This window comes from Oncorhynchus clarkii, chromosome 20 (genome assembly GCF_045791955.1).
Source record: "Oncorhynchus clarkii lewisi isolate Uvic-CL-2024 chromosome 20, UVic_Ocla_1.0, whole genome shotgun sequence".
NCBI classification, from domain to species: domain Eukaryota; kingdom Metazoa; phylum Chordata; class Actinopteri; order Salmoniformes; family Salmonidae; genus Oncorhynchus; species Oncorhynchus clarkii.
In genome coordinates, this window is record NC_092166.1 from 63449916 (window position 1) to 63464507 (window position 14592).

General features: G+C 42.7%; 1 protein-coding gene across 2 annotated transcripts in view; it reads left to right on the forward strand.

Moving 5' to 3' along the window:
• Window positions 1-14592, forward strand: part of LOC139375632 (protein shisa-9B-like) — a 44526-nt gene that overhangs the window by 3458 nt on the left and 26476 nt on the right. For both annotated transcript variants that reach the window (XM_071117428.1, XM_071117429.1), the window contains one exon: window positions 12033-12151. In XM_071117428.1, coding sequence (XP_070973529.1) covers window positions 12033-12151 — 119 coding nt within the window. The remainder of the gene's footprint in view (window positions 1-12032; window positions 12152-14592) is intronic.

A 14592-nucleotide genomic window follows, 5' to 3' on the forward strand; every position in this document is an offset into this window, starting at 1 on the left:
TCCGGCAGCCCTTGGGTTTTTGAGGTAATCAACGGAGGCAGGGCTGCAGGGGAGAAGAGATTTTGCCCCATCAGAATCTTTCTCTCTCTCTCTCTCTCTCTCCCTTTCTCTCTCTCTCTCTCTCTCTCTCTCCCTCTCTCCCTCTCCCTTTCAAACTCCCTTTCTTTGTGTTGTTCTTTCCCACCTTTCTCTCCCTTTGTCGTTTTCCCGCTCTCCTCCACTTCCCCTCTATCTCTCCCTTCTCACGACTGCTGACTTATGTTGCCTATTTTACAGTAATGTCTATATTAGCCAATAGTTAATAACTCTGCCATGGTTTCATATAACTCCACCTAGCCAATATTGAGTTATGGAAATCTTCTAATGACCTCAATGTCATAAAAAAGTTATTTAAATACATTTAATGAATAAATAAAAAGCCCAAAGGAATGTTTTTATTTCTCTCTGAAATCCACTTATATACTTATATGCAGTAGTTATCCCGCAGGGAGTGAACAGTTGCTCTCGTACGAGGCCGTCTACATCTTCAGTTTGGATAAGTATTCCCAGGATTTAATATTTTTCAGAGGTTAACACCTCTCAAAAATAGAACGCTCCCCGGCTCTATACACTCCTCGGCTGATTAACACTTCGTAACAGATGAACTGCCCTGGCCAGATTAGACTCGCACAGATGAAATAAACTTCTCTCAGATTACTGGAATACTGTCGCTACTCCTCTGCTGCCCAGCTATTACTCCTGGCTGGTCTAGCTGTGTTCATGCTCTAGAGGCCAACTCATTTCTACACAGACCATTTTGTCTATCTCTCTCTCTCTCTCTCTCTCTCTCTCTCTCTCTCTCTCTCTCTCTCCCTTTCTTTCTCCCTCTTTCGGCAACAGGCCCCCTGCAGTGCTGCTCTATAGGGCCCCTATTAGACCAGCATGGGGTGTCTGTCTCTCACATCTGGTAGTCAGCTTCTACCAGGGCAGGTGTTAGGTCATTACTCCTCTCAATCCCCCTCTAAAACCTCACAGTAGTTAGCAGTGTACGGTCCATCACACACTGCTCCAATTCTTGATTCCCAAAGGACAGAATGTGCCACTCTACCCGCCCCCAGGTGATGCATGTCGAATCTAATGGAAGACATCAACTGGAAGGGACTTAAAACAAACAATGACATTCATCCTAAAAGGCATTATGCCTGACATACTGTATAGTGATTTATAGTTCAATTAACAACAAGAATGATGATACTGACGTTTAGGTTGTGGTAGTGCATGGTTCAGATCACAACATTCAGAGGACACGGGCCCCAGGCATGATAGCATGGCTAACAGTATCCACTTTAGACCACCATGGGTGAGAATTAACATGGGGAAGAGAGAGGCCTGGTGGGTGGTCCATTGATCTGATCTAAGTGTGTGTGACAAAAAACAAAACAAAAATCGTAAAACACCCCTTTCCTGCAGTCAAATGAGTGACCTCTAGTGACCTCAAGGGTGGAATGTTACAAATCTTTTTCATAATTTCATAATTAATAAACATTGTTTCAAAAAACCCGTCGAAACTCCAGTGTTTCTATGTCAAACGTTTTTGTAATATTTCAGTCGTCTGTACAGTATATACAGTGTAATATCTGACATAGGTGTCTTCTTTGTTTTAAGCCCAGAACCATATGTGTGAGGTGTACACTTTTGTTTCAAAGTAGATTTGCTTCAGACTACCAAGAAACACTATGTGACCCTGATTTAGCCCACTGCAGTAAAAGGTTAAAAAGATGAGAGTCACCTGCCACCGTGTAAAAAAAACATGTTTGTACTGCGAATTGTAATAGAAAAATGATGTATTTACCTGATTTGTTTGATATTAATAGTTAATGACTATATCCTTGACATTTCTGTTCTAATAACTGCTGTGTTTCTGTAAAGGGATGGTTTCCACTCGAGCTTCCTGCAGTTAGTCTGGGCGTATGGGCAAGTAAATGGCTTTTCCTAGAGATACCTTAAGCTGACAATGACTTGGTTATAAAAACTTAAAGCTGGCATTTCATAGACAAGATGTGGTGTGTGACCCGAGATAGAGATAGCCTGGAAGAGTTTTGAACAATCCCTCATTGTCTCATCTTCCTGGCATCTAGGAAACTTAGCCGGATTGGGGGTAAAACAACATCCGTGCGGATAACCAGGAGTTGAACCAAGGTGGTTTATGATGTCCCCCTATCCGCATGGGAGGGGTGAAACTAGCCCTGACTAAGCATTTTTAGGTCTCCTATATTTAAAAAAATATATATGTATTTGTCCTTTATTTAACTAGGCAAGTCAGTTAAGAACACATTCTTACTTACAATGACAGCCTAGGAACAGTGGGTTAACTGCCTTGTTCAGGGGCAGAACAACAGATTTTTACCTTTCGGTTACTGGCCCAACACTCTAACCACTAGGCTACCTAGTTTTTTCATTATCAGTTAGGCTGCTCGGCCCAACAGTCAAGAGTGTTGTGTTGACTAGTCTCATTATTGCAATAATTAATCAATATTAAATAAAGACGATTGTTTGAAGAAATGATAAAGTCTCTCTCAATATGAATTTCCACGACACAACCCAAAGGAAGACGCAGACAGACAGACAGTTGGGTACTTATGGAACGCAGCACACCCCTCCTCTCCTTCTTCCTCTATCCTGTCCCTCTATCAGTCAGCTTTCCTTCAGGGTTGGTTTATGTTTGCTATGAGTGCTCTCTGATTTTATACCCCCCTCTCCATCTATTCATCCTAGTCCAGCTGTGATGGATACTTTGTGACATTTACCTTCCCCTGACCTCCTCCTCGGGCTCTACCTCTCACCCCTGGACAGACACACATGAGGGTCACTGCTCATTGACTCAGCTCCAAGGGGTTGAATTCTCATGTTAACCCTTTTTTCTGAATATCACAACATGGAGCAGAATTGGATGTACGGCAAGCTAGATACCACGCTCTCAGGGAAACCAACACCAGGGGACTTTGTTGTGAGGCAAGAAAGAGAGAAAGTGTTGAGGTAGTATTAATGAATCATCTGTGCCCAGACCTGCCTCTGGTTATAGCATATAGTGACCATGTGTCCTGTGTTTGGCTGTCTATAGAGGACAGGTTAGTGTGCTTGTGAGTTTTAAAGACGGCTTCCTGTGTGGTTCTGCCTGGATGCCACTGCATGTTTTATGCCCAATTCCAAATCGATTTTTAACCTCTGCCACCTCAGCACTTGTTTGGATCTGAAAAGATTGGATATATAATATACAGGTTTAAACAGTATTTCCTGGAATCCTGTGTGTTTCTGAATGCCACTGAATGTTTTTTATGATAAATTCCATATGGAACCATAGCTTCTACCTTCTGAGCACTTGTTTAGATCTGCGTACCATTAGGCAGTAGCATTGGGCAGCGTGCCCAATATGGTATTACAAATGCTAAAACCAATCTATTATTTTTAAATGAAGGCTATAGAAATGATAGATAGGGGTCGATTTGTAATTGGTTATTGGTGTTCCCAATGTTTCTCTGAATGGGTGTACATGTTCCCATATGGCCGTAGAGTGCCACTGGGTATATGTGAGCTCTGTAACCATAATCCAAACTGACAGGGCATTCTGAGTGAGATGTAGCTGCATTGTTGATAGAGGGATGGAGAGGGGGAAATTAAGAGAGTGCTCGTGGAAAAGGAAAAGGGAGATAAAGGGAGAAAGAGATGAAGGGAGGGTAAAAGATCGAAAGATTGGGAAAGGGAGAGAGGGAGAAATATGGAGAGGGAAAGAGAAAGGGAGAAAGGCTGCGATGTACAGAGCGAAAGGGAGAGAGCGGCAGAGTGGGAGTGACATCACAAAGCATTGGGGCTGACACAGAAAGAGAGGTTAAGCATTGTTTTGGGAAAAGGTCAGCTGAGGTGACACACCTCCATAAACATACAAACGAGACAGCACACATACACACTCCATCACAACTCATCAAGGCCTAAGTTGTTTGCTGTAGTCTCCTTCCTGTCCGTTGTTCTCTCGTTACTCTGTGCTCATCACCATCACAAGCACGCCAATTTCAACAATTCAAATTACATTATTCACACCAATTCCAAATCCAGGTCAGGGTATGGGGTATTGAGAATATGGTTCATGAAGTCAAGGAGAAAACATTGTCAGATAGTACAAGGACATCTCTGCTTTTGAAACTGCACACAGAGTTAATAAAATTAGAAATTACATTAGTACATGGGGGAGTAATTATTTAAAAAAAACATTATTGTGATTTATCAGGGGTACTGCAGCACCCTCAGCACCCCTACTTCCTGTGGCTATGCTTGGTTTATTATTGTATTGTTTTATATATCTCTGAAAACTATCCAGTTTTGATTTCTATTTGCCATATATTTTCCAACTGTGCAGTTTTACAAAAATTCTGAACCTATGTACATTTTACGGACACAGTATATTTAGTTAATTAGTTATCTTGTTATTAGTCCCACCCTTCAGCTCCACTCAACTCCTTCCATCTATCTCTGAACACCATCCAGTTTCGATTTCTATTTGCCATATATTTTTCACCTGTGCTGTGATGTTTCACCAAAGATTTTAACCTTTCTATTCTCATAGTTCCTACAGATTGTAAATTAAAGATAAAACAATTTGCTACGAATTTTATTATATTATTAATCAATATTATTGCTTTTCAAATCACCCAGCAGTGCTATTTGCAGAGTTAGCTCCAGGTAAATGTTTCAATTCTTCAGCCATTCCTGAACCAGTGACCAAAAACAAGAAACAACCCGTATGGGCAGTACCGAAACAAATGATCTAATGATTCTGGCTCTTCGCAGCAAAATCTTCAGAGCTGGGATGGTTGTGTCGCCCATATATATATAACATTCTATTAGTTGCAATCATTTTTTTTATAATCATTGAAAATCTAAATTTTCTTTAACCAATTTTGGTCTTTAATGCAGGGCCGACAGACAAGTTCCTTACTTTCTCCCCCTTCTATTTGCCTCTTCCATTTTTGTGGTAATGCTGCAATTAGTTGGTTGTAATTTTGGATAGAGCAGACATTTCCATATGTCTGTGTTAGCTGCATGTGTGACATGACTCCACCAGTCCTATTTATGATATGCTAGTACATTAGTTTACAGGGCTGGATTCTCTTATCATTCGAGTGGGGACTGTGCTTGGCTGGAAGCTGTGGATTCTCTTATCATTCGAGTGGGGACTGTGCTTGGCTGGAAGCTGTGGATTCCCTTATCATTAGAGTGGGGACTGTGCTTGGCTGGAAGCTGTGGATTCCCTTATCATTAGAGTGGGGACTGTGCTGGGCTGGAAGCTGTGGATTCCCTTATCATTAGAGTGGGGACTGTGCTTGGCTGGAAGCTGTGGATTCCCTTATCATTAGAGTGGGGACTGTGCTGGGCTGGAAGCTGTGGATTCCCTTATCATTAGAGTGGGGACTGTGCTGGGCTGGAAGCTGTGGATTCCCTTATCATTAGAGTGGGGACTGTGCTTGGCTGGAAGCTGTGGATTCCCTTATCATTAGAGTGGGGACTGTGCTTGGCTGGAAGCTGTGGATTCCCTTATCATTAGAGTGGGGACTGTGCTTGGCTGGAAGCTGTGGATTCCCTTATCATTAGAGTGGGGACTGTGCTAGGGGAGCCTAGTGGTTAGAGTGTTGGACTAGTAACCGAAAGTTCAAATCCCCGAGCTTACAAGGTACAAATTTGGTGTTCTGCCCCTGAACAGGCAGTTAACCCACTGTTCCTAGGCTGTCATTGAAAATAAGAATTTGTTCTTAACTGACTTGCCTAGTTAAATAAAATAAAAATTAGAGTGGGGACTGTGCTGGGCTGGAAGCTGTGGTGGTGAATGACGAAGAGTGGGACTGAATGTTGCTAATTAGCCATCATCCTTCCTGATATGAGAGGAGGGATAATTGATTGTTACACAGCATTAGGAGACTCTCCTTGTAATTCGATATGATGCACTTTCACCACAAAGGATTAGCGATGATGATGATAACACGAAAGCTCTGACGCAGGAAGTCAGATATAAGAGGCTATAGATACAGAGGCTACGTCCCAAATGGCACCCTATATAGTGCACTACTTTTGACCACGGGGTATGATAAAAAGCAATACACTATATAGGGAATAGGGTGCCATTTGGCACGCATACAGCGACTGTACTGTATGTAGGCTGGGCTACGTGTCCTCAGTGATGCTTAATGCTGTGACCTTCCCTGCGCTCCAGGAGAAAGACATAATCCTATTGTTTCTCATTGACAGCAAGGCGGTCATGTCTTTAATAGCTGAATGACTCTTGTGATGTTATCATGAAGTTACTGGGATTAAAGTGGAATGGAGGATAATACCCTGTGTTTTGTTTCTCACCTCCATGATCTTAAAGATACTGTATTGTTTTGATTTGATAGACGAACGCATTGCAGGCGGAGTCCCAAATGAGTGGGCAGTAATGATTAACATCCCCTGTTTCAATTTATTAACAGTTTTTTTAAATCCCGTACTGATGGCCACCTTACCGTAGTCCTTTTAATTATAATTTCATCCTAATTTTACATCAAACACACATTGGGCTAGTAGGAAAAGGATGACCGAGCACGCCCACATTCTCATGGACGGCGCTGTAGTGGAGCAGGTTGAGAGCTTCAAGTTCCTTGGCATCCATATCACCAACAATCTTACATGGTCCAAGCCCACCAAGACAGTCATGAAGAGGGCACAACAAAAGCCTATTCCCCCTCAGGAAACTAAAAAGATTTGTCATGGGTCCTCAGATCCTCAAAAGGTTCTACAGCTGCAACATCGAGAGCCTCCTGACTGGTTGCATCACTGCCTGGTATGGCAATTGCACGGCCTCCGACCGCAAGGCACTACAGAGGGTAGTGCGTACGGCCACGTACAACGCTGGGGCTTAGCTGCCTGCCATCCAGGAACTCTACACCAAGCGGTGTCAGAGGAAGGCCCTGAAAATTGTCAAAGACCCCAGCCACCCCAGTCATAGACTGTTCTCTCTACTACCACATGGCAAGTGGTATCGGTGTGCCAAGTCTCGGACAAAAAGGCTTCTCAATAGTCTTTACCTCCAAGCCATAAGACTCTTGAACAGGTAATCAAATGGCTACCCAGACTATTTGCATTGTGTACCCCCCCACACCCCCAAACCCTCCTTTACGCTGCTGTTACTCTCTGTTTATCATATATGCACAGTCACTTTAACTATACATTCATGTACATACTACCTCAATTGGCCCAACCAATCAGTGCTCCCGCGCATTGGCTCACCAGGCTATCTGCATTGTGTCCCGCCACAATCCGCCAACCCCTCTTTTACGCTACTGCTACTCTCTGTTCATCATATATGCATAGTCACTTTAATCATATCTACATGTACATACTACCTCAATCTACCTCTGTATATAGCCTTGCTACTGTATATGTATATAGCCTCGCTACTGTATATAGCCTCTCTACTGTTATAGCCTCGCTACTGTATATAGCCTCGCTACTGTATATAGCCTCGCTACTGTATATAGCCTCGCTACTGTTATAGCCTCGTTACTGTACATAGCCTCGCTACTGTATATAGCCTCGCTACTGTTATAGCCTCGCTACTGTTATAGCCTCGCTACTGTATATAGCCTCGCTACTATATATAGCCTCGCTACTGTATATAGCCTCGCTACTGTATATAGCCTGTCTTTTTACTGTTGTTTTATTTCTTTATCTACCTATTGTTCACCTAATACCTTTTTTGCACTGTTGGTTAGAGCCTGTAAGTTAACATTTCACTGTAAGGTCTACTACACCTGTTGTATTCAGTGCACGTGACACAAACTTTGATTTGATTTGATTAGTGTACATTTAGGGTAAAACTTGCACATAGATAGAGCCTGAAATGGAAGTTCAATTTAGCCTCTATAAATGCCCAGAGATAAAGGCAGTTTTGTTGCAGATTAAAAGCCTTAATCAGCAAGTTGTTTAGTAGCGAGCCAAAAGAAGAGAGAACCAAGCCCTAGGCAGTCTCAGCTAGTGAGTAAGAGACAACATGAGGTAGCGAGGGAACGACAGTAACGTAGGTTTAGAAAGATAAATAAAGTAAAAGAGAGTGACATTGGAGAGGGTGAGAGAGAGAGAATGGAATATTTAGAGATTTAGGTGGCTTGAAAGTCAGACATTTTTTTATAAAAAAATACCTTTATTGGCCCAGTAGTTACAGTGCCTTGCGAAAGTATTCGGTCCCCTTGAACTTTGCGACCTTTTGCCACATTTCAGGCTTCAAACATAAAGATATAAAACTGTCTTTTTTTGTGAAGAATCAACAACAAGTGGGACACAATCATGAAGTGGATCGACATTTATCGGATATTTCAAACTTTTTTAACAAATCAAAAACTGAAAAATTGGGCGTGCAAAATTATTCAGCCCCTTTACTTTCAGTGCAGCAAACTCTCTCCAGAAGTTCAGTGAGGATCTCTGAATGATCCAATGTTGACCTAAATGACTAATGATGATAAATACAATCCACCTGTGTGTAATCAAGTCTCCGTATAAATGCACCTGCACTGTGATAGTCTCAGAGGTCCGTTAAAAGCGCAGAGAGCATCATGAAGAACAAGGAACACACCAGGCAGGTCCGAGATACTGTTGTGAAGAAGTTTAAAGCCGGATTTGGATACAAAAATATTTCCCAAGCTTTAAACATCCCAAGGAGCACTGTGCAAGCGATAATATTGAAATGGAAGGAGTATCAGACCACTGCAAATCTACCAAGACCTGGCCGTCCCTCTAAACTTTCAGCTCATACAAGGAGAAGACTGATCAGAGATGCAGCCAAGAGGCCCATGATAACTCTGGATGAACTGCAGAGATCTACAGCTGAGGTGGGAGACTCTGTCCATAGGACAACAATCAGTCGTATATTGCACAAATCTGGCCTTTATGGAAGAGTGTCAAGAAGAAAGCCATTTCTTAAAGATATCCATAAAAAGTTTAGTTTAAAGTTTGCCACAAGCCACCTGGGAGACATACCAAACATGTGGAAGAAGGTGCTCTGGTCAGATGAAACCAAAATTGAACTTTTTGGCAACAATGCAAAACGTTATGTTTGGCGTAAAAGCAACACAGCTGAACACACCATCCCCACTGTCAAACATGGTGGTGGCAGCATCATGGTTTGGGCCTGCTTTTCTTCAGCAGGGACAGGGAAGATGGTTAAAATTGATGGGAAGATGCATGGAGCCAAATACAGGACCATTCTGGAAGAAAACCTGATGAAGTCTACAAAAGACCTGAGACTGGGACGGAGATTTGTCTTCCAACAAGACAATGATCCAAAACATAAAGCAAAATCTACAATGGAATGGTTCAAAAATAAACATATCCAGGTGTTAGAATGGCCAAGTCAAAGTCCAGACCTGAATCCAATCGAGAATCTGTGGAAAGAACTGAAAACTGCTGTTCACAAATGCTCTCCATCCAACCTCACTGAGCTCGAGCTGTTTTGCAAGGAGGAATGGGAAAAAATGTCAGTCTCTCGATGTGCAAAACTGATAGAGACATACCCCAAGCGACTTACAGCTGTAATCGCAGCAAAAGGTGGCGCTACAAAGTATTAACTTAAGGGGGCTGAATAATTTTGCACGCCCAATTTTTCAGTTTTTGATTTGTTAAAAAAGTTGGAAATATCCAATAAATGTCGTTCCACTTCATGATTGTGTCCCACTTGTTGTTGATTCTTCACAAAAAAATACAGTTTTATATCTTTATGTTTGAAGCCTGAAATGTGGCAAAAGGTCGCAAAGTTCAAGGGGGCCGAATACTTTCGCAAGGCACTGTACATAATTTGAGGACAATCTTTTCTTAATTTTTCCCGAAACCAAAAACTTAAAACCAAGCCCCTGTCTTTATCCACTGTACACAGAACCCTCTTGAAGCTCTTACACCTCTGCAAAGCCCCCCAGGCGATTCACCAGTTTACTAGCCTAGAATACAGGCTAGGTTGTAAAGTTGTACCAATTGGCTGAGACTGCCATACCTTAGGCTGAGACTGCCAGCGTTGAAGTCATTTGTCATGACGAGGGGCACGAGTGGTGTTGTACAAATCAAAGTCATCAGCAATTGGCACAACTTTAGTCGTTTTTTGGGGTATCTGTACTTTACATTACTATTTATATTTTTGACAACTTTTACTTTTACTTCAATACATTCCAAAATAAAATAATGTACTTTTTACTCCATACATTTTCTCTTACACCCAAAGTACTTGTTACATTTTGAATAGTAGGACAGGAAAAATGGTCAAATTCACGCACTTATCAAGATCCCTGGTCATCCCTATTGCCACTGACCTGGCAGACTCACTAAACACAAATGCTTTGTTTGTAAATGATGTCTGAGTGTTGGAACATTCCCATGGCTATCCGTAATTTGAAAAAAGAAAATGGTGCCGTCTGGTTGAGAATTTTTAATTATTTATACTTTTACTTTAAATACTTAAGTATATTTTAGCAATCACATTTACTTTTGATACTTTTTTTGATATTTCAAACCAAATACTTTTAGACTTTTACTCAAGTAGTTTTTTACTGGGTGACTTTACTTTTACTCAAGTATGACAATTGGGTACTTTTTCCAACACTGGGAAGGAGTCCCTGAAGACGAGACATTTTTTCCATCTGAAAACAGCCAGCTATCATGTCTGACATCAACATTGCTTCCCTCTCAGCATGCCACCACAGCACTCCCCTTAGGGGCAGAATTTGGCAGTCCCACACACATATCACACCTACACACTGTTCCACTCAGCAGTCCCAATGGGCCGGGGTTCACTTTTTGGCAGCTCTAACACAGGGGTTCCCCTCTGGCTGGTTCACTTACCGTGTAGTCGCAGTCCCTGATGTGCAGGGTGGAGGAGCACTATTCGGCAGCGGGGAGATACACTGAGCAGAACAGAGGCACCAGTGTGCGAATAATTGATCAATGTCAACTCTGTAAATTCAGTAAACTCAAAGAGAGAAAACATGTTTGTCTAAAGTGATGAATGAGATTGCTGGGGAGGTGGATTAGTTTATTCTGTTTGTCATTAGAAAAATGGGTTTGGGAGTTTTTGTGTGTGCGCATGTGTGCATGCAAGTTTCTGCAAAGTCTGTTTTGTATAGAAACAGAGTTTATAGAGCAAGAGAGTTGTTCATTCTATTAATCTCTCCCATTTGATATATGTCACATTGTCACCTCTCCCTCAGCTCACCCCTATGGAGTTCTGCTCTGTCCAGCTAGGGAGGGCAAATTCACCGTAGTACCCTTCCCACATTTATACACATTCCTGGCACATAATGTACTGTACAGATAACCACAGCCCAGGGGAAGGTCAATCTGTTCAGGAAAGTCCTCCCAGGAGAGGAGAGGAAAGCCCTGGCTCCCCACCCTTCCTGAGGTCTGGTTTCGTGGGAAACAAACACACAGAGAAAGAGAGATGATGTCTTTCAGTACAGCAGTGTGTTCCCTTACACACAGCTCAATGACTTGACAGTGTGTTTTAGGGTATTTATGAGTGTGACACTGTGTGCCTGATAAGATTACACTCAATTAAAATGGCCCATTTTCAGTGTCACTCTCTCTGTCCCCCCCCCCCCCTCTTCCTCTCTCCCTGTCTATTTCCCTCTCTCTCTCTCTCTCTCTCTCTCTCTCTCTCTCTCTCTCTCTCTCTCTCTCTCTCTCTCTCTCTCTCTCTCTCAAGATTATATTCTCACACACTCAGCCCAATTATCTGGCTCCTGTCACTTTCTCCCATGTTCCCCTGCAGTGCTGCTGTTCTTATTTTTGGCTTTGACTAAGCCTACAGTCACACACAGTGGCCAGCTATGGGGAGTTATTTGCCCAGGAGTTTAGGGTTAGGGCTTGGGTCGATTGCCTATAACCACGGGATCATCTTGTTCAATCCCCACTCACTGTTTCTACTCAATCACCACACATGTAGAGAGTCATTCTAAAGTCTAACTGTAATATGTGTGTCTGTCCATTCACAGGACCCTGACAGAGCTTCTGAAGCAGCCCAGAGGAGAGGTTAGCTCAGTGGACAGCACAATCATCAACCCCCCTATCGAAACCAACTACATCTCAGCTAGGATGCTACGCAGCCGCAGCGGTAAGCACAGCTACTCAGCAGACACACACAGTGGTGTAAAGCACTTAAGTAAAAATACTTTAAAGTACTACTAAAGTCATTTTTGGGGGTATCTGTACTTTACTTTATTATTTATATTTTTGACTACTTTTACTTTTACTCCACCACATTCCTTAAGGAAATATTGTACTTTTTACTCCCTACATTTTCCTTTACACCCAAAAGTACTCGTTACATTTTGAATGCTTAGCAGGACAGGAAAATAGTCAAATTCACATAGTTATAGGGGCCTCCCGGGTGGCGCAGTGGTTAAGGGCGCTGTACTGCAGCGCCAGCTGTGCCATCAGGGTCCTGGGTTCGCGCCCAGGCTCTGTCGTAACCGGCCGCGACCGGGAGGTCTGTGGGGCGACGCACAATTGGCCTAGCGTCGCCCGGGTTAGGGAGGGCTTGGTCGGTAGGGGTTTCCTTGTCTCATCGCGCACCAGCGACTCCTGTGGCGGGCTGGGCGCAGTGTACGCTAGCCAAGGTGGCCAGGTGCACGGTGTTTCCTCCGGCGCATTGGTGCGGCTGGCTTCCGGGTTGGATGTGCGCTGTGTTAAAGAAGCAGCGGCTTGGTTGGTTGTGTATCGGAGGACGCATGACTTTCAACCTTCGTCTCTCCCGAGCCCGTACGGGAGTTGTAGCGATGAGACAAGATAGTAGCTACTACAACAATTGGATACTACGAAATTGGGGAGAAAAAGGGGTAAAAATTCAAAAAAAAAAAAAAAATCACATTCTCCCATGTTCCCCTGCAGTTCAAGAGAACATCCCTAGTCATCCCTAGAACATCCCTCCCTACTGCCTCTGATCTGACAGACTCACTAAACCGACATGCTTCGTTTGTAAATTATGTCTGAGTGTTGGAGTGTGCCCTGGCTTTCTGTAAATTAGAAAAAACAGAAAATGGCGCCATCTGGAATTCGAAATTATTTATTTTTTGATACTTAAGTACATTTTAAACCAAATACCTTTAGACTTTTACTCAAGTAGAATTTTACTGGGTGACTTTTACATTTACTTGAGTCATTTTCTATTACGGTATCTTTATTTTTACTCAAGTATGACAGTTTTCCAACACTGCACAGGCACAGGCTAACAAATTCTCTCACTGTACTTTTGCTTGATTGAAAAACTTTACCAAACTGCCCCTTCTCCTCTCTTGCATCCTTAAAGCAGCCAGACCAAACACTGCACTTTTAGTGCTGAGTAAAACCTAGCTGACTCATTAGTGTAGTTACATTATGAGGATCTAGGGGGCACTTATAACCTTGCACCCAAACACACTATGACTTATTCGAGGAATTCAGAGCGGAGCGCAACTCAGTCCATCCTATTGTAGGATCACAAAATGATTATCTACGTATATGACATGTGTCTGTTGATGTACCACATGATTTCTGGAGACTTCTTTCAATGACTAAAGAAATGACATGTATTTGTACATACTTCACTAGTTTCCGGCTGTGTATGCATCACAATATACATGTATGTGTGTGTAGCTACCGTAGAATAATAATGACTAATGACTAATAATTACTAAATAATAATGCCTCTCTCTCAGAGAGAGAGAGCAAGAGACAGAGAGGGGTGTGTGAGAGAGAGGGGTGGTGGGAAGTGTTTGATCTAAGAGGCCCCTTTCCTTTTCCCTCACCCCTCCAGCTGACTGTGCATCCATAGACCTAGGTTAGAGAGAACATCACACACACTGGTCTGCTCAATCCCCAAAAAAACCTTTGGATCTCAGACCAGCCACAGTATTTTCTGTGATCCCCACTCAAAACACACACACAAACACATACACACATCAAGGATCTGTATTACTGTGTGTTGATGGAGGCCTTGGCTGTAGCACTAGAGATTGCACTTGGATCATCTGCGCAAATGCAGTTTAGTGGATTACACGCACACACACGGCACAGCACTCCTCCAGTCTTGAGGATTTGGGCCGTCGGTGATGTATTATTTACGGTGAGAACTGTAGACTCCGCTAGGCTCACCAATCCTCTTTTTACTCCTCTTTTCCCTCCTTTCTTCTTTCTAAAGGATTTCAGTTTGACACACCAGTTATTCTGGTTTATAGTTATGTCACTGCTCTAATCTCACTCTGTCTCAGAGTGTGGGATTGGCACAGTTTAAAAGGTCTGGCTCTGAAGGTAATGCTGTGGTTTGAATAACCTCTGTCCTCTCAATTGACTGTTAAGGGTCATCCCTTTCTCTTTCTCACTTAGTTGAGTGGGACATTATAGCACATTATGGCGCTAAACATTATTGGCTTTTCCAGTGGGGAGGGAAAGAGATGCTTTGATAAAAGAAAGAGAGGCTTTGATAAAAGAAAGAGATGCTTTGGGAAAAGAAAGAGATGCTTTGGGAAAAGAAAGAGATGCTTTGGGAAAAGAAAGAGATGCTTTGATAAAAGAAAG